At 45.5% G+C, this 19,348-nt stretch overlaps 1 protein-coding gene across 1 annotated transcript; it reads right to left on the bottom strand.

Moving 5' to 3' along the window:
- Positions 1-7,050: 7,050 nt before the first annotated feature.
- Positions 7,051-11,624, bottom strand: LOC100272762 (putative protein kinase superfamily protein). Its single transcript, NM_001147215.1, has 6 exons — positions 11,413-11,624; positions 9,813-10,147; positions 9,059-9,194; positions 8,538-8,674; positions 8,299-8,422; positions 7,051-8,010 (listed from the first exon to the last, which is right to left on the bottom strand). Exons 1-6 carry the CDS (start codon positions 11,465-11,467, stop codon positions 7,559-7,561), a joined length of 1,239 nt encoding a protein of 412 aa, NP_001140687.1. The 5' UTR covers positions 11,468-11,624; the 3' UTR covers positions 7,051-7,558.
- Between the last annotated feature and the right edge of the window lie 7,724 nt (positions 11,625-19,348).

Genomic DNA, 19,348 nt, shown 5'->3' with positions numbered 1-19,348 from the left:
TGGAACTAATCATGGCACACATATGCTATGCATTCAATTTTGCCCTTAAAATCGGGTGTGACAAAAATTCACTTGGGTAGAGCAGGAGTTCACTCGACAGTTCCTGGACGCTTCGGGTGTGATCTCTTATTAATTCTTGATCTACTAGAAAGTAGATGAGGAGACCTTTCCAATGTGTACTTATTTGCATTAAAGGGACTTGGGAGTTGAAAGTTATGTCCCATTTGAACTTGTACTTTCTGCAGTTACGAGATCCACTCGGGTGCAACAGCTTTTATTGTCTTGTTGCCTCCTTCACTTCAAAAAGGTTCAACTCCCAAACACTTGTGAAGGGTTGTCGATGTGGTTGTACCAGTGGTAGTGATATCCTCATCATCCTCCCTGTTTTGCAGTAAAGTCATCCTCGACTCTAGTGTGTACTCCTCACTCAAGTATGGCTTCAAATCTGATGACGTGGTTGCCTGGTAGGGGATGTTGTAAATATCATTACTTGGTCCACTACAAGAATTCTACTGATCCCCGTCGGCCAGGGTAATTCCCGTCGGCTTTCGCTCTGGCCGACGGGAATAGACTAATTGCCGTCGGCCACCAAATAGCCGACGGGCATTATATTTATTCCCGTCGGCCACATCCCAAGCCCACGGGGATTAACTAATCCCCGTCGGCCCTGTTTTCTGGCTGACGGGGATTAATCTTTTTAGAGCCCAGCCGCGGACGCGCGGGCTCATTCTTCTTCGTTCACTCAAACCGCCCCTGCCCCTGCCCGACCCGAGCGCCGCCGCCCCTGCCCGACCGCCGCCCTGCCGGAGCGCCGCCCTGCCCGAGGCCGCCGTCGAGGCCGCCCCCGAGCCGCCCCGCCCGAGGCCGCCGTCGAGGCCGCCCCTGCCCGACGCCCGCGCGCCTAGCCGCCGTCGAGGCCGCCCCCGCCCCGCCCGAGGCCGCCGTCGAGGCCGCCCCCGGCCCGCGCTGCGCCGCCGCCCCTGCCCAACGCCCGCGCGCCTAGCCACGCCGCCGCCCCAGCCCGCGCTGCGCCGCCGCCCCTACCCGACGCCCCGCGCGCCTAGCCGCGCCGCCGCCCCTGCCCGAGCTGCGCCGCCGCCGCTGCCCCACGCGGCCACCGCCCCCGGCCGAGCGCGCGACGCCGCCCCGACCCACGCCCCCGCCTCGAGCGTCCCCACACCGCCCCGGCCCACCCGAGCTGCGCCGCCCCCTAGCCCCCGTCGTCCGCCGTCCGCCCTCAACAAGTCGCCGTCGTCCACAAGCGTCGCCGTCCCCAGCCCACCGTCGTCCGCCGTCCGCCAGTGCCTCGACGCACCGATCAACCACCGAAACCGAGGGCTCGCCATCCGGTCCGCGTTCAAGTTCGAGTCGTCGAGGTATAATCTTATTTCTAAATGTGAATTAATATGTGATTATTTTCGTCGGTTTTTTGTGGCCGACGGGAGTTATACATTATACTTGCTAGTTTTAATATCATGTGTGGCTTGATGTTAGGTAAATATTAATTATATTATTATAGTTGATTTAACAAATGATTTATGTTTTAATTTTCGTTGGTTTTTACGGCCGACGGGAGTTAGCTGTAATGCGATTATAATTTGTTTAATATTGTTATTTGTTAGTATGGTTTGACCTAATATTATTTGATGTATGATATTTGTTATTTATAACTTGATTTTGTAAATATGATATGATGTATTTGATGTTATTATTTAATGAAATTGATGTTATGCAAGCATTAATCAATTTGATAGATTTGATGTTATAGGTAATGAATTTGATGTTCTGCAATTATAATTTAATTTGATGGATTGGATGTTTGCAAATATTGTTAATTGATGAATATCATGTTAATTTAATGTTATTTATGTGTATATATAGTTATTTATGTATATATATAGTTTTATATACTACTTACCTATAGATGTATATATGTGTGACGTGTAGAAACATGATTGTCTCACACGCATTCTTTACTCGTACACACAGCCGCAATAATGGGTGATAGACGTGATTGGATGTATGAAGGTTTCAAGAAGGGTGGATGTCACACAAGTGAATGGTTTGCCAAGACGCAGATGTTTCTGGACCATGCAGCTGCTTTGTCACAAATAGATAATATTAGGTGTCCATGCAATAAATGTAGAAATATGACGAGCCACACCAAGAGGCAGGTCACACTGAGGATAACGATGCCAAACCTGTATTTTCAAAAGCATCCAGAAGAAGCAGGCCCCTTGAATAAAAAGGAAGGGTCCTCAAAGATATATTTGACTGAGGATCAATATCGTGAGGTTAGTATTCAATTTGTTTTACCCTTTATATTTATTGTTGTGATTGATATAATATGTAACATTGTGTGTGTGCAGGTGATGGTTCCATGGATGGCGCCCGTGCCTGATGCGTACTATGCTTGGTGTCGATATTGGGCTTCCGAAGGCTTCCAGAAAGCGTCAGCGCATCACAGACAATGTCGAGGAACCAATCCTAACCACAAGTTTGGCGGTGACGACATGATACGAAAAGCTAAAAGAATGGTAAGTTTGATCTTTCTATGTCGATCAACAAATAATACGATTGCTTATGAATGTTTTTTGTTTATACAGGAAGCTACGAGTGGCCAAAAGCCTAGTGACATTGAGGTCTACCAGGAGGGCCACAAAGGACCAGACCCGAACAACCCTGACCAGCTCTGCAGCCAGACAGCCACGGATCGCTTTGTGAGTTTTGGCTCAAAAGTTCAATCGTTCAAAGTATATAAATTCCTGCATTTGTAAGGTTGTGAATGATGTATAGGCAGCATATGGGGAGGAGATGGTTCGTCGCCATGGCCCTGACTTCGACTGGCGCCATGAACCGGTGGATCCCTCGGTGGTGTACGCAAGTGGTGGTGGCAAAGCGCATGGACGGTAAGCTCTAACTTATGAAATTATATGGTTGACACTAAATTGATTATACAGTAATCACATTTTTTGAATAACTTATAGATACGCACTCTTCGACGGATTTATTGACTCGTCGTCGGTGAGATCTCAGAGGACGGGTTCATCTTCCCGTAGCTCATGCTCTCGTCGACCGAACGAGCAGGAGTTGGAGATTATGAGGATGCGTGAAGAAATGAGACAACAACGCGAATTTATGGAGGCTTGCAATGCACATAACCAAGCGATGTATCAAGTGAGTACACATAATTCGAACTCTAAATTATTATATTTCAATACAACATCTTCGGTAGTAACACATATGTGTTTAACAGTTAATGCAGCAACAGGGCATGACATCAAATTTTCCACCGCCACCACAATGGAGCCAATTTGCAAACACACCAGTTCCACCACCACAGTTCACCACCCCTCCGACACATATACCTGCACCTGGAGATAGGGTACGTTTGATAACTCTCCATTAATTTATACACTTGTATACTTTTTGATATTTGCATTTAACGTGTTGATATTTGCTAACTTGCATAGGTTACGCCTGAAGCGGGTGGCAGTGGGTCTGATCCAGCAGTAGGGACTGGATTTGTTGACTCGCTCTTCGCGTTCCCTCCTCCTGGTGGTGAAGGCGGCAGCGGTCAAAGCTCTAACCACCCAAGTGGTGGTTATCTCTAAACACTTAAACTTATGTTTGAAATGTCGTACTCGTTGGTGGATGTTATGTTCAATACTATGTCGTACTCGTTGTTTGATGTTGGTGGATGTTATGTTTGAATACTATGTCATACACGTTGGTGGATGTTTTAATTATAAATGCAAGTGTTTATGTCTAAATGCATGTGTTTGTGGATGTCGTATCTCTACATGTGTTTGTAATGTGGCTGTTATATGTGATTTATATTATGTTTGATATATGTTATGTGTGCAGAAATAGTGACATAATTTAGTGCTGTTTTTGTAGCAGTATACAGTAATTCCCGTCGGCCCAGTTAATTTCCGTCGGCTATGGTCGAACCGAGGGGAATTAATTACTAACTCTCGTCGGCCCAGTTAATTCCTGTCGGCGGCCGACGGGAATTAATTAATAACTCCCGTCGGCCTAGGGAACCGACGGGAATTAGCCTTAATTCCCGTCGGCCAGCAAAACCGACGAGAATTAGCCTTAATTCCCGTCGGCCACTATCTAGCCGACGGGAATTAATTATTCCCGTCGGCCGTCGACGGGGATAACCTTATCCCCGACAAGGGACGCCTGTCGGCCTGAAACCGACGGGAATAAGCCCTAAACCGACGGGAATTACTTATTCCCGTCGGTTTAGGGCTTATTCCTGTCGGTTTCAGGCCGACGGGAATTAAGTGAATTCCTGTAGTGGTCCCTAATCAACTTCTTTGTTTCCCAATGCCTTCCTTGTACACTCATCACATCGCTTGATCCACATAAGAAGTTCTACAAATAAAAACATACACACTTTACGGTGCAATATCAATTCTTCAAATATATCAAAAGTAGTTACAATGTGGAAGAGTTTTGCCTTTGTAACAAGATCCATTAACATGATCATATCTGAGCTGGTAATGTTCTCATCAGTACACTGTCAGCCAACACAAGTTCAAGAGGAAATTCGACAATGGGATGCACAAAAAGTACCTCAGGAAGTCCAAGGCATAGAGGATGCCTTTCTTGCCTTCATCAGTGGTGACGGTGACACTGGTTCCTCTTTGAGTGGCAACAAGGCTAAGTGGAATTTTTAGGACAAGTTGAATGGACTTTGATTCTTCAGGTATGTGGAGGATGAGACTGCATTTTTTATGTCTTTGGCATTTAGTTCAAGCAATATGTACCAAATGGTTTTGTGAAATTTGTTTTTTTCACATCTTCCTTCTTTAGCCAGATAAGGTGGTAATCAGAGAAACAATCGAGCAAAGAGAAGCATTTGCAGCTTGTGGCTCTATACATAGTGGTGTCTATCCTTGGAGAGGAAATGTATCTTTTCAATAAGCTTTCTTTAGATATGTAAAACTTATGCACATGGATAAAAGCAAGTCCTTAGAAGTTTGAGACATAGGAAAGGTTGAGCCCTCAAAGGTCTTTCTAAGATAGACAAGCCTTCACCGAGTGAGACAAAATTACTGAGGCAAAGACACTTTTAGGATATGAGCTAAATTACCTCTTTCTCATTAGCGGCAGAGTCCATAACGATATGGCTACACACATTCACTTATACAAAAAAACAACCTTTGGCGGCTAGGGAATATCCCAAAATATTCCCTCATTTGAATTGTACAACACCTTAGGGGTATAAACGACATTCACATATACAACAACCTTACATTACCATGCCCTTGTCGAGACTAGGCTATGATCCATTAGGACGCTTAGAATATCCCTAGCAATTGTCGCATGCGCATGCGGACGTTGCTGCAGGCAGACACGGATGTGCGACCGGAAAAAGTGTGCATGCCTAGTAGCAAGCACACCCATAGAGGAGAGAGTCGCGTGAGAATGCATAACCGTGAGACTAAGCATTCATTTTGCACGGCCGGATCCGTGATCCATTGGAAGCACTAATAGTTAAACACAGACACGCAAAATGTGCATCCGCGACCGAATACGCGATCTATTGGGGATAACCTTAATTGACTGCTACGTCCTTCGACTCGAGTGTATACTCCTTATTGCATGAAGGAGTCGTCGTCGTCTTGGCACCTTCAACTTTGACTCAAGGGCCATCGGCTCCTGAGGTCGAAGCTTGACCGGAGGTTCTTAGTACCATGCCTTTAGCTTTCTCTTCGGGACCATTTAGTGCACTTGCAGCGTTGATTTCGCTCTGGGCCCTTTAAGGACATGTTTGGTTAGGAGGGGATTGGAGTGAATTAGATCTATTCCTAGATAAAGAATAGAAATGGATTTAATATCCCTCAATCTCCTTCGATTCCTCTGCAACCGAATAAGTGCCTAAGGGTTTCTACGCTTATTGAGCTCCCAGCCTTCGGCTCCTGCGACCTATGGTCCTCTACTCACACCTCACAGGTTGGATTAGAAATGGGTGAACATTGGGTCCGCACACTTTAGCCCCAACAAACAGTTCCTAAAATCTTGCTTCTAAAATATACTCCCTCTGTACCAAAATAGAAGTCGTTTTAGCCTTTTAATAAGTTCATTCGATATGTATGTGTTTTGTATATATATGTCTAGATTTATTCTCATTCATTTAAATATAGACATAAAAATGAAGACCGGAAACGACTACTAATTTAGAAGACAATTTCGTATCATGATTCATAGACTATTTTCAGATAATCTCGATCATTTTTATATTTTCTTTCTCTCTTGTAGGGAACCCTGTTCTTACTCTTCATTATTCTTTTCTATGACATTCCACCTCAAGATTAGCCGATTGATATTGCACGTGTATGTTTTCGAGTGATTGGGTCTATTTTTCCAAGTGTGAAAAGATTATTGTTCACGGACATATACAATCAGAGCCTTGGTGACACCGAGGTTTTCTTTGCTGTCAGTAAAGATGGATAATGACGTTTTAACCAACGCTGATCGGCTGCCTTTTTTTTTCTTGGCTGTTGCTGCTGCTCTGGTGAGGTGGTCTACTGTTCCACAGAGCTGCTGCATCTGATATCTCCAGTACATTCTACTTTGCTGTCGGTGAATGTGATCGCAACCGACACCAGTAGGGCACGAGTCCGCAGGGGGGCGTCAGAATAAAAATATATATATACTCCAGTAGGGCACAAGTAATTGGGCCGTCCGCTGGCCCAGACAATCAAGCCCAATCTCAGCCACGCCTTCGGAGTTCGGACGGAGTGACTCCCCCGGGAGACCTGGACGCCGGCGTCCTCGGTTGGTCGTTCCCGCCTGCCTCGCCGTCGGCGACACAGCCGGCGCCGGCGCCTCCCGTCCCAGCACTGCCCCGCGAGGCGGCCGCCGCATTCCTCACAGGGATGCTCACTGGCTGCACGCGCGGACTGAGTGTACTCGCGGTGCCTCCTGCTACTACTGATACCGGCTACGAGACGCTCAAGAATCACCCCCGGAGAACTTCCCAGCGTCTAACTTGTTCTGCAGATGGAGAAATGTATGTGTCCAGATCGATTTGATCCAAAAAAAAACATCACCAATTACATTTCCAAACATTGTCAGTTTACCATCGCGCATCATGTGGTCACACGATTGTTCTTCCCTACTATACCAGGATGCCCCAAACAAGAGAAAACTTGCCAAGAGACTCGATACAGACTGATTGATTCCTCAGATACAACACAACACAACAGCAGCATATGCCATATCAGCCATCCAACCGCTCTCGGTTCAGCCTTTCATTTCATTTCTAGGGTTAATCCCGAACCCGCCAGTTTCAGCAGGGCTCGCTCAGTCGAAGGATACATAAGACCACAGTGAAAATTAGAGGGCCTTACAAAAGCAGCAGCAGCAATGCAGCACGCAGATCAAATTTACACATCAAAACGCAGGCCAAAACCCGAGAAGAAACCGAAACCCCGCCGCCGCCAAGCACACACATGCACCCACACACACACCACTGCCCACGGCCGCAATATACACAACGGAACCTACCCCGGCAGCTCCAACCGAAACACAGCACCCATCACCGCACTCGGCAAGCCGTGGCCGGGACGGCAGGGGAGCACTTGGGGTTCGGGATGGCCCTGAAGTGGACGCTGTTCCCGGTTATCCTGCGGCGACCCCTATAGTCAGGAAGGCCAGAAGGCTGGCCGCGTCCATCGCCTCCACCGCTGCCCTGCAACGGTTCGAGGGTCTCGACGACGTCGCTCATGAGTGGCCTGGCCTTGGGGTTCTGGCTCAGGCAGTAGAACGCAAGGCTGCAGGCTTTGTGGGCGGCTCTGGCCGAGTACTGCCCCTCCAGTCTCGGGTCGATGATCTGGAGAAGCCGCCTCTTGTCGTTCAGCTTGGGGAGGGCCCAGTCAACCAGGCTCTGCTCCCTGCTGGGCCGCGACTTGTCGATTGACTTGCGCCCTGTCAAGAGCTCCAGAAGGACCACACCGAAGCTGTAGACATCACTTCTAGCAGTCAAGTGGCCTGCACATTAGGTATCATTAAGTGTAGGTGTGATGGTATATGTGATATCAGATCATGCATTAAGAATAATACGTTTTTTTCCTGGTTATAAGACATTGCTACAAAGTTACTATATTCAGATAATGAAAGACATAGCATAGGAAGTGGCAAAATATGTGATCTCAGCTCATGGAGTACAAACAATAGTTCAGTGTCTGGAAAATCGACATGAAGTTCATACCCAAACTGTTAGACGATATCTTCTAAGAAATGCAGACACCAAGCATATACAAACAGTGAGGAAAGTACCGGTCATCACATATTCAGGGGCAGCATAACCGTAGGTTCCCATCACCCGTGTTGATACATGGGTCTGATCACCTTCAGGGCCAGCTTTTGCCAGGCCAAAGTCAGACAGCTTAGCAGTATAATCCTGTGGCAACGGAAACAAGAAGATAAATATGTCAAACATATATGTATTACCATTGGATGATAGCAATGGAACTGAAAAAGGAGAAGGAAGCATGAGGAAGTGGTTAACACTCAACAGAGTCCAGTAGAATATTTGATGTCTTGAAATCTCTGTAGATGACAGGCCTTTGAGCATTGTGGAGGCAAGCAAGCCCTTTAGCAGCTCCCAGTGCGATTGACATCCTAGTACCCCAGGGTAATGGTGTAGCTGTCTCTGAGAACATGAAAAACAAGATGTCTGGTCAACGGAATTTTCCCTCGTCGTCTGAATAAAATTTCATTGCGAATGAATCAAGAAAAATAGTGCACTGGCATTACATATCATACATGCTAGCAGGGAAAAGTAACAGCTATAGTAGCCTGTGTAACTAAAGGAGCATGACAAAAATCAACAGATCTAGAAGAAATTAACACGAAGGTGTGGTAGTGCGTAATTGTAAAATAGTTCATTTCTTATATGTTCATGGTCAGTTGGGAAGTTGCCTAAAATGTCCATACAGAGAACAGAAAAGCCAGTTAGGTACCACCTGTAATCAAGCAAAATCAACAGTTCACCAAGCAAGCAATCATCCAGGACAAACAGGAGTAGAAGTATTACTTCGGAATAGGTGGTTTTCTAGGCTTCCTCGAAACATGAACTCGTAGACAAGCAGCCGATGGTCATCTTCGCAGCAATATCCGATCAACTTCACCAAGTTTGGATGCCTTAACTGCCCCAGGCAGTTAACTTCGGTCTGACATAAATACAAAAGATAGAATAATAATTTTGTAGGCTAGTAACAAGCATGATAACTGTCAAACCATGTGCAAAAATAACCCAATAGCATTTTACAGGTAGTTACATACACTTAGTTAACCTATCGAATAAATCTACATTTGCTCAAGGACTTCCATCTTCATGCCTCAAGTTTCTTTGCTCAGTAATGTTTCTTATTCCGGTCATGCAAGTAAGCTATTTTAAAAATTTCAAGCATGACAAACAAAATACGTTATTTGTCAATAACAGCACGACTCAAGGACTGCACATATCTGTAATCGAGCACGACTCAAGGACTCAATATCATACATGACTCGACGACTCAAGGACTGCAACAAAGTGGTGAGAAGTAATCCAGACGCCCTTAAAAACAAAACAATGATTGCCACTGAAACACATGGAATCCTCAATGTGTGTATTTTATTTGTCAGCATGCTTGTTAGCGACATGAACCTGATGATATTTACATGTATCCATGTCAATATGACATGCATAGTTTTTAAGCACACCATATTAGTAGACAATTTTTCATGTTTCCATGCATGTAATGAAAACGTAGTGAGCATGAAAATAACCGAACAACTTATCAACTCACAAGCCATTCTCTGTGCCCTTGGTGTCCATCTTTGTTGAGCACCTTGACTGCAACAGGCAGTGACTTCAGCCCCACCCTGACATTTTCATCTATGTAGCCCTTGTAAACGGTCCCAAATCCTCCTTCGCCGAGAACATAATCGGCACGGAAGCTCTTTGTGATTGTCTCTAGCTCAAACAATGTGAAGACAATCACATCGTTGTATATGGAAATGTTCTTGGCATCTTCAGCTTTCCTAGGTGTGGAAGGATCACTTATATCTGATGAGGTGCGGTTGTGCTTCCTATCTCCAATGGCATTCTTGGCAGGATTTTGTAACAAGTGGAGCTGTTGAACTGGAAGTATGAGAAGGAAATGTAAGTCCTCAACCCCCAAACAAAAGAACGAAGGAAATATGAAGCATAATACTTAACTACAGAATTGAAGTAACAACTAACAAGGATATCTCGCGTATTAAGATCAAAGTACCAGTATAGGTCATGGGCATACTTATGAAAAGTTTTATACCGCAAGGATTCGTGTAGAATTACAAGCATTTACTCATGTTGAGATACAATGTTCTGGTTGGAAATTATTATAAAGGTAAAATAAGAAGTGGAAATGAATGATTTGCCTACTGCTGGCATCCATTAAAATGACCTTTCGCCTAAAAAAATACTCGCTCCGTCATTTTTAAATTTTTTAGTTGTCGCATTTTAAGTTGAAAAATAAATACAAATATTCGAAAACGGAGTTAAGTAGAAAGCAGAAAATAAATAAAGAAGAGTTACACATGCACGAATTGATTACAGCAAGGGTAAAAAGGAGGTCATAATTTCAAGAGAGAGAAAGAGAGGTCAGGGGACCAGATCTACTGCACAGTTGCACGTAAGTTAGAAAACCTCAAATTGCTTTTAATAAACGCAAGTAGCAACTGCAACAGACTTTTAACTTGGAGGATCGTGATTTTTTTTTATCTCTAGTCAATAGTGGGGAGGAGAAGAGGGCACAGAAAGCGAAGCACGCTGGGGAAAAGTGCGGCAAGTGCCTTGCGATTTTCTCAATGTGCACAATGAAGTAGGCTTCGAGATACAAAGATCAAAAAGATAAGGAGACGCACGACGCATGGCAACTTCACAAGAAGATAAAAACATGACCAAATGAGGATAAATAGAACCGGATTCATCTCAAGAGGGGGATGGAATGAACCAAAAAAGATCAGCAAAAACCCCCGTACTGAAGTATTAAAACCTAACATTTGGAGTGGAATTTGGCATGCGACCTCAATCGAAACCATCCTTCCGTAATCACAACGACATGGGGGTAACCCCTTCCCCCACCCCCGGCAAAAAAAATCCAGTTTCGCAACCAAAACGCCACGGCACTGATTAATGAACACCGGAAGCCGTCGCGGTAGAAAGACAGAAGTAGTGTGTGTAATTATAGCAATCCGCGGTGAGCCGAAGAACCAAGAACCCAGGGGGGCCTGAGAAACAATCCGCCAAAAATGAAATTTTGGTGGATTTCGAACAGGGCAGGGTAGGCGGCCGAGATCCAAACAAGCGCCGACGAGTGGGGAATCCCGCGAAGATATCCACCAGGGGCAAACTCGAAAGGGTACCTTGTGCGTGCGCAGCGACGACGGCATTCTCCTCCCGCGTGCCGCAGTTGCCCATCTCTTCCCTCGAGTCCTCCTCACTGTGGCTCGGTTGCTGGGGCTCTTGCTCTACTTGTGCCAGGGGTAGCCCAGCGTCTCATTCTTGGTAGGTCGCTTCATGCCAAGCGCCTCTTTCCTTCCTTGGACTAGGAGACGAGATAGACGACGGCTAGCGCTGCGGGCTGCGCGTTTCCTCCTTTGGTGGACGGGGAGCCGAGAGCGAGAGCAAAGCTGTGTGCTGCTGCTGCTTCCTCCCCTTCCCTTCCTGTGGGATACGCGGAACAGAACAGTGAACAGGGCAGGGTAAGCGGCAGGAGCACCAGCAACGCCTCAACCGTTGCTAGACTGACTGAAGGAGCAGCAGCCGAGCTTCTGCGGACGAGTTGTGTGTCTGTCAGTTCGCTGCGGCTTGCTGCGGCTGCGGCTTCTACAGTATTTTTCTCTCTATGGATTGCAGCTGCAGCAATCCAAACAGCTGCAACAGTGTCGGCTTGCAGCCAGCCGAACACGCCCTGTGTGTGTTACAGAGAGAGAGGGTCAGGTCGGAGCGTGCTTCACTGGTGGAGAAAAGGAACGGTGGGGGAGAGGGGTGATGTGGTCTGGTGGATCCTTAAAAAGGTGATCCGTTTCCGTCGCACTCCACGGCGGCTGGCAGACACTGTCAGATATTTAGATATGAAACTCATCAAACTATTTTCTTTCTATTTATTATTGTTATATAAAAGTTAGCGCCTACTACGTGGAAAAAACCAATCGAAATGAGCATGAGGCCATAGCACCAACAAAATCTTTTCATAAGCATTTTTCCTATTTTTTCTTCCCCGTATTTGTCTATAACTCTTGAATTATATAGCATCATAGAGAAATTATAGACTCGAGTAGAGATGCCAATATTCCCGAACTCCGATTCCTATGGGAAATTATTACATTAGAATATGAGATGAGAAAGATTGTTCCTCATGAGGATGTAGACGTGTGAAATTTTCCTCCGACCAGTAAACTGGAATGAGGATAGAGAAGCATTTCTCATCTTCTTCGTTTCCCGCGGGACCTGAGGATAGAGAAGCATTCCTCGTCTTCTTTACTCCCGCGGGAACATGTTAAACTTATGAGGCGATGTTTTTATATAATAATTAATAATAAAAAATAAATGATTACATTGTCAAGAGATCACTCATAGTACAAATGTTTTGATGTACATATAATAATTACTTACATATGACAATATGTATAAGTGACAATATTTTTGTATTAATAAAAAAGGACATATGTCTTAATTATAATTTAAACAGGGGCAGGGATCTCGTCAGGGGTTTATTCCGGTGACTTGTATGCATGTGTAGAGAAGAGGAAGAGGAGGACAAAAGCAACAAAGACTCTCAGTCCTCCCGGCTACTGCAAGTGTCCTTGCGGCTCAGCTCAAAGACCTCTGCTTGCCACGATCCACGTCCCTTATCTCGAGCAGTACAAACCATATATGAGTGCCTGTTTGGAAATGCAGTTTTAAAATACTATAGTTTTGAAATATTATAGTTCACAATTATATGTGTAGAGAGAAGAAAAGAAAGTTGAGGTCCTCAGTGGAATTTTCAAACCTTTAAAAATACCACAGTTTGGGGTAAACCATGGTTGTTAAAACTGTGTGTTGAACACCAAAAATGGTGGATGGTCCGGCCCTAGGGCCCGGACGGTCCGCGCCCCCGTGATCAGATTGACTCGGTGATCATTTTTATCTCGTGTGTGGTTATCCATCTAATCATGTGGGATCTGTTGGCTATCTCCTAAGAACAGATCTAGACCTCCTCCCCTATAAATATAAAGGGGTATGGACGATTGAGAACCCCCGAACACATTCCAATCGAATCAATATATTTACATGCATTTACCTTTCATGTCTTAGGAGTAGACATAGCATAACCTTAGTTTCGATCTATTTGTGGCCTGCCACAACCATCTCCCTTCGACTCTACCATGGGTGGCCTACCGATCCCGAGGCATGCCTTGGAACTCTCCCCCTCGATGGAATCTCTCCCGGGGATGAGTTCTAGGGTTCTTCGCGAAGAATACGACCATCCACTCCATTACAGACCGTCCGACCCGGGGTGCGGACCATTCACCCAGTGCGCAAGGAAGACCCGCTCCAGCAGCGGGATCGCGGACCGACGGCCCCATGCTGCGGACCGTCCGCGCCACCGCAGGGAGCGCCGCCAGGAGGTTTGGTGACCTGTCACGGACCGCCGCCGCCATCCACCTTGAAGAGCCGAGCCTAATGCATTGCTCATCACGATAAGCCCTAGGGTTCATTACTATTTGGCCCCAAATAGGTGATGGCCAACATAGAGGTGGTGCCCTATAAAGCAGAAATAAAGGTCGAGTTCAAGGTTGCATTGTAGGTAGTAATATTTGTCTTACATCTTATCTACTACCTCGCTCCCCAAGGTCCCGACTCCCTGTGGGTGGAACATAGAGATCATCCTCAAGGTCTAGACTCACTACGAGGGCGATCTAGAGATCGTTAGTGTTTGGTCCGAAAAAGACGCCAACACACTTTTTTGCGACTCTGCTGGGAAAGAAGGATCGGATCTATCAGACCAGATCTATCAGATCGACCATGATGGTCGATCGAAATGAACGCACCAATGTCTCCCAAGACAAGATCCTTGGGTCGACTTTTGAGAGTTTGTTGACCGATGGCCAACAAGAATTTGAAGACTACATGAAGAAGCAGCTAGAGGAGTTGGAGAGGTGTTACCTCTCACACTTTACGTTGGATTGCGACTGAAGGACCGTCAAGAAGAAGGAAGTGGATGCCATCTCCCTAAAGGACTTAATGTGGCACCCCACTGTAAGTAACACCATGACATCCGACATTGTTCAATCTCCTAAGAATTCTTTATGTGACGATCAGATTAAAAGTATGACGGAGGATATAGAGAAAATGACACATGCATTAGAAAAAAAACTAATACACCTAATTTTTGTCACATAATTTGAACACTAAAATAATTATGGCAAACACATCAACAACAAATGGGGCTTCTCAGTCCCAGCCATATTGTGGTATGTCAATGAACTCATATCCAGGGCCAATGCTGCGCCATCCTCACTGCACGGTAAATCAGTTCTGGGTATGGTTGGACAGTCCGCGCACGATCACAACCCTTGCACGCCAAATATATCAAGACGAGTGATTACTCGGAAGGCTCCGGACAAAAGAAAGATCAGAGGCACTGGGGGCGAGCACGATCAGACATCTAATCATGGTCACATGTCCTGCATATGTAGGAAGGTCCGGGCACTAAGGCCAAACAGTCCGGGATAGGCGTGGAAAGTCCGGTTATGAAGGCTGGATGGTCCGCGAATGACCAAAAATAGCAGCAACCTCAGACTGTCAGACCACAACATTCTAAAACAGGTAGTAGGAAGCAAAACACTTTTAAGACATCTGGTCGGCTTAGTAAAGCCAACCCTTCTTTTGATCAACTACTTGCTAAATACATGGAGAAGAAAGTCGTTCCACACGACCGACCAATAAAACAAAGTCAAAAAGGCGATCTGATCGAAAGCCTATGTCGACTAAACCGACCCAAAAGGTAGTGCAGCCAAGATCGCCTGGTCATCCTCCTCCAGGGACATCATGGTACTTTCCAGTCTATTCATCGTTGATGTGTTGTCCTACTCAAGTATGGGTGGTACGGCGATGAATTCGTATTGCTGGCCCAATTTGTTTGCTTATTCGGGCTGGGGGACACCACAAGTTTTAGCCTATTGACAAGTTGATCAAGCAGACATGGACAAAGAGGATGCAATCTGAAACAACCTCTGTGCATCAAAGTTCTATCAAATATTTATCTTATCTGATCACAAGAGCCGATGACTTGCATTGAGCTAAGTCTTTACTTTGAGAACAAAATAACGCATGAGATCTATTGTTTTCGAAGTGCGCCGGTGCTTTTGGTTCGCCAAGCTCCACCAAAAGGTAGGAGGCATGTGTTGAACACAAAAAGTGGCAGACGGTATGGCCCTAGGGGTTGGACGGTCCGTGTCCCCACGATCAGATTGACTCGGAGTAGGATCTAGGACACCGGCTAAAGGGGGTGAATAGACGGTTTTGACTAAAATAAAATACACTAGAGAAATTTAATCAAGACAACAAGAGATATAAATTTACTAGCCTTGATCGGTCAACAAAATATAATGAGCAATTTATGCTAACTCTACAAAAGATAGACAATACACAAATTACTAACTACTTGCAAGTAATGAGTAAAAGGTGAGAGAATGACACCGAAATTTATCCCGTGGTATCGGTGATTTGCCAATCACCTCTAATCCATGTTGAGGTGGACTTGCTCCTCTATCAAGACACATCTTGATCTTTGAGCCAAGTGGACAAGAACTCACTCAATACCTCGATTCCACTAGCGTCGTCGTTGCCGCTACGACGAGGTGGGCGCGAACCCCTCACAATCAACATCGTGGCTCCTCCACAATCTTCACAGAGAGCTCGATGAAGACAACACCCGAGCCATCTAGGAGGCGGAAACCTCCAAGAGTAACAAGTCGATGACGCTTGCCCGGTGTACCACCTAGTGCCTCAAAAGATCACAAAGGATGCAAATGCACTAGAACTTCTTAATCACTCACTAGAATGCGATCTCAAGCAACGAGTGTGAGAGTTTGAGAGAGTGTCACAAATGAGCTCAATGTATGCTAGGAGTGTCCAAGAGAGCCCACACACACGAGCTCCACTTCTATTTATAGCCCACAACTCAAACCTAGTCGTTATGTGCAACTAGTATAACTTCTGCGCACACGCGGACGGTACGTGCCCCATGGCCGGACAGTCCGCCGTACCAGTAACGGCTATAAAGACCATTTAAAACATGTCAGTGTTGTCAGAAAAAGTTAAGCCCGGACGGTCCGCCCTCCTGGGCCAGACGGTTCGGGACCTGACAACTTGGAATACCATAGCACTGGCCAGTTAAAACAACCTGACCGAACTGTGATACACCCAGCCAGGTGGGGTTGGTCGAGGCCCAACAAATTAGGGTTGCCCGAAGCCCAACAGTTCATTAAGCACACCCAACTCAGGGAAAGGCCCAATCGCCCCAAAAGACTAGTCCAATGGGGGAAGGGTCTCTCTCCCTTTTAAAGTGGCTTCCTCCTCCCAAGTTAAGCGAGGTGGGATAATTCTGAGGATCACACAGTCACCGTTTGACTACAATTGGGCCAACTTGGGCCAATTGCGTCTTTGCCAACGGGTAATAGTGGAGGATGTCCTCATCATTCCTACCTTCTTAAATTGGGCCCTAGCTTTGATACCAGATGATACACCCAGCCCAGGTGAGGTTGGCCGAGACCCAACAAATTAGGGTTGCCCGGAGCCCAACAGTTCATTAAGCACACCCAACTCAGGGAAAGGCCCAATCGCCCCAAAAGACTAGTCCAATGGGGGAAGGGTGGCTCTCCCTTTTAAAGTGGCTTCCTCCTCCCAAGTTAAGTGAGGTGGCATAATTCTGAGGCTCACACGGTCACCGTCCGACTACAATTGGGCCAACTTGGGCCAATTGCGTCTTTGCCAACGGGTAATAGTGGAGGATGTCCTCATCATACTGTCCGCCATTTATGGCCGGACGGTCCGCACATGGACCACTTACCGTCCGGCTAAAAACCCGGACGGTCCGTCGTAGTGCAAGGACTCAAAAAAACAGTGTCCCTACCCAAACTCAATTCGACTTATGCGGACGGTCTGGCCTCCTGGCCCGGACGGTCCGCGAAGGGAGACAAAGACAGGGCACCAGCAGACTTCTCTGGCAGAGTCACGGACGGTCCGACCTCCTGGCCCGTATGGTTCGCTGACCACAGAGTTGATATTTTGTGCTTTTTTCAAAAGATTTTGTATTTTGAAAAACGAAGCGATGTTAGCCCTCATGCAAATGCAACCATTTATGCTCTACGAGGCACTAAGTTTTACACCGATCAAGTTCATTGATCCCTCTAAATAGTGCGATTGTCTATCCTTTTAATCCGATCAATTTCTTCTCTAAACACCTGCTGACTGGCAAAAAAACAAAACCTACATTTTACCTTTGCCTTCACTTGATCCACAATCATTGGTTATAAGTCTCAAAGATTTTACTGTTTCCTGTGGTCCAATCCTGCATTCTTATTTCTTCAAGAATTGTTAGTCCACAATCAGTTGTCATTAATTACCAAAACACCACTTAGGGGCCTAGATGATTCACAATCTCCCCCTTTTTGGTAATTGATGACAACATTGCATATTTTATAGGAAAGTAGATTTTGTTTTCCAAACCTTCCTTACATATTGGGTATAAGAAAGATTTGAAATGAGTTTTGAGGGACTTATCTTGATTTTAAAGTTCATCTGAAATGTTGATAAGTCAGCACAGAAAACCCGAAGAATAGAAATAGCTCCCCCTATATGTGTGCATGAAGAATATCCAGTTGATAAATTCACACACATAGTATATCAGAGTTTTGGTGGAGATCTTCCTATAATCATGGTTATCGAGGTACAAACGAATAGTAGTATGAAAAAATAAGCGCAGCAAGAGAAATAACACTTTGATTACCATTACAAGTTCAACAGATAGAACCTTAAAAATTCAAACATAGTTCGAAACAAAATAATAACTTAGTAATATAAAACATAGACAGAATGAATATGCAAGCTTCCCCTGATTTCTCCATCCCCAACTTCATTTCTCTCCCCCTTTGGCATTAATTTCCACAAGGGGACGTCACTGTGCAACAGGTGGGGGACACAGATACATACTGTAATAGTGGGAGCTGAAGCTGTCAAAGATAGAGGTGAACTGACTGAAGTCATTTTGTAGCTGATGATGTCTTTCATCCAGTGAGTGAATGCTATCACTGGTAGACAGAGACTCGAATTGACTGGACAGAGCACCCATATTGTCTTGAAAACTTTGTTGCATGTTGTTCATTCGACTCATAATTGGATCATGCACACTAGTTTGAATATGAGAGCAAAGATCAGTAAATTGTGAATGAACCCCATCCAGCTGAGAGTCAACTACAGAAAATCGATCATACAGATCAGAGAATTGGCCATCAAAGTGAGATTGCATGTGCTCAAAGCGGCCATCGACATATGACATCGTTCCCTAGAATTGACCATCCATATGTGTCTAGAGCCCATGCTGCATTTGTTGAAAATAAGGATCAAAATATCTAGGTGCAGGCTGCCAGTACTATCCTTGTTGCTGAGGAGGTGGAGGAGGAGGCATTTGCTGAGCTATATGCGCCTCAGACTGAGCAGCAAAATCATCTGCCTGAACTCCCTCATCATCAGAAAAGGGAGTGAGGGGCCTGGTAAGAAAATCAATCTCATTCTTAAATGGCCTAAATGGAGTGTGAGTTGTTTCACACCGCCCTTCAAATCTGGTTTTTGCTTTAATCAGAGCCATAATATAAGGAGCATATGCCAGGTTCTGATTTTTGTCTATCTTGAGATCATTTAGCTGCCTCATCATAAAGAGAACAATATCCATCACCTCCTCCTTCATGACATGATCAATGATATTCAAGAATTTATCCCGGATTCTACTTTTGTCCCCACTCTTGGGAAGAAAGATGACCCTAGCAATTTTGTTGATGACTGCAGGATGATGTCTCAGGCCTGGAGTCTCACTAAAACGCCTAGGTATACCCAGCCTAGCAGGTTCATAATATTGAGCATAATCTTCAAACTGGTCCTCAGTGTAAAGATCTACCCCCTGAGAGATCATGTCATAATCCAGACTGTTAGCAGTGGCAAATTCAGCAAAGGTAGCCACATAGCGCTTAAACCCAGCCATCCAGACAATCAACTGATCTTGAATATTAATTTCAACAGTAGCAAGAAACTGCT

The sequence above is a fragment of the Zea mays genome, chromosome 2 (genome assembly GCF_902167145.1).
Source record: "Zea mays cultivar B73 chromosome 2, Zm-B73-REFERENCE-NAM-5.0, whole genome shotgun sequence".
In the NCBI taxonomy this organism is placed as follows: Eukaryota; Viridiplantae; Streptophyta; class Magnoliopsida; order Poales; family Poaceae; genus Zea; species Zea mays.
The sequence above is the reverse complement of the archived record's forward strand: the minus strand, read 5'-3'. Positions and strand labels throughout refer to the sequence as shown.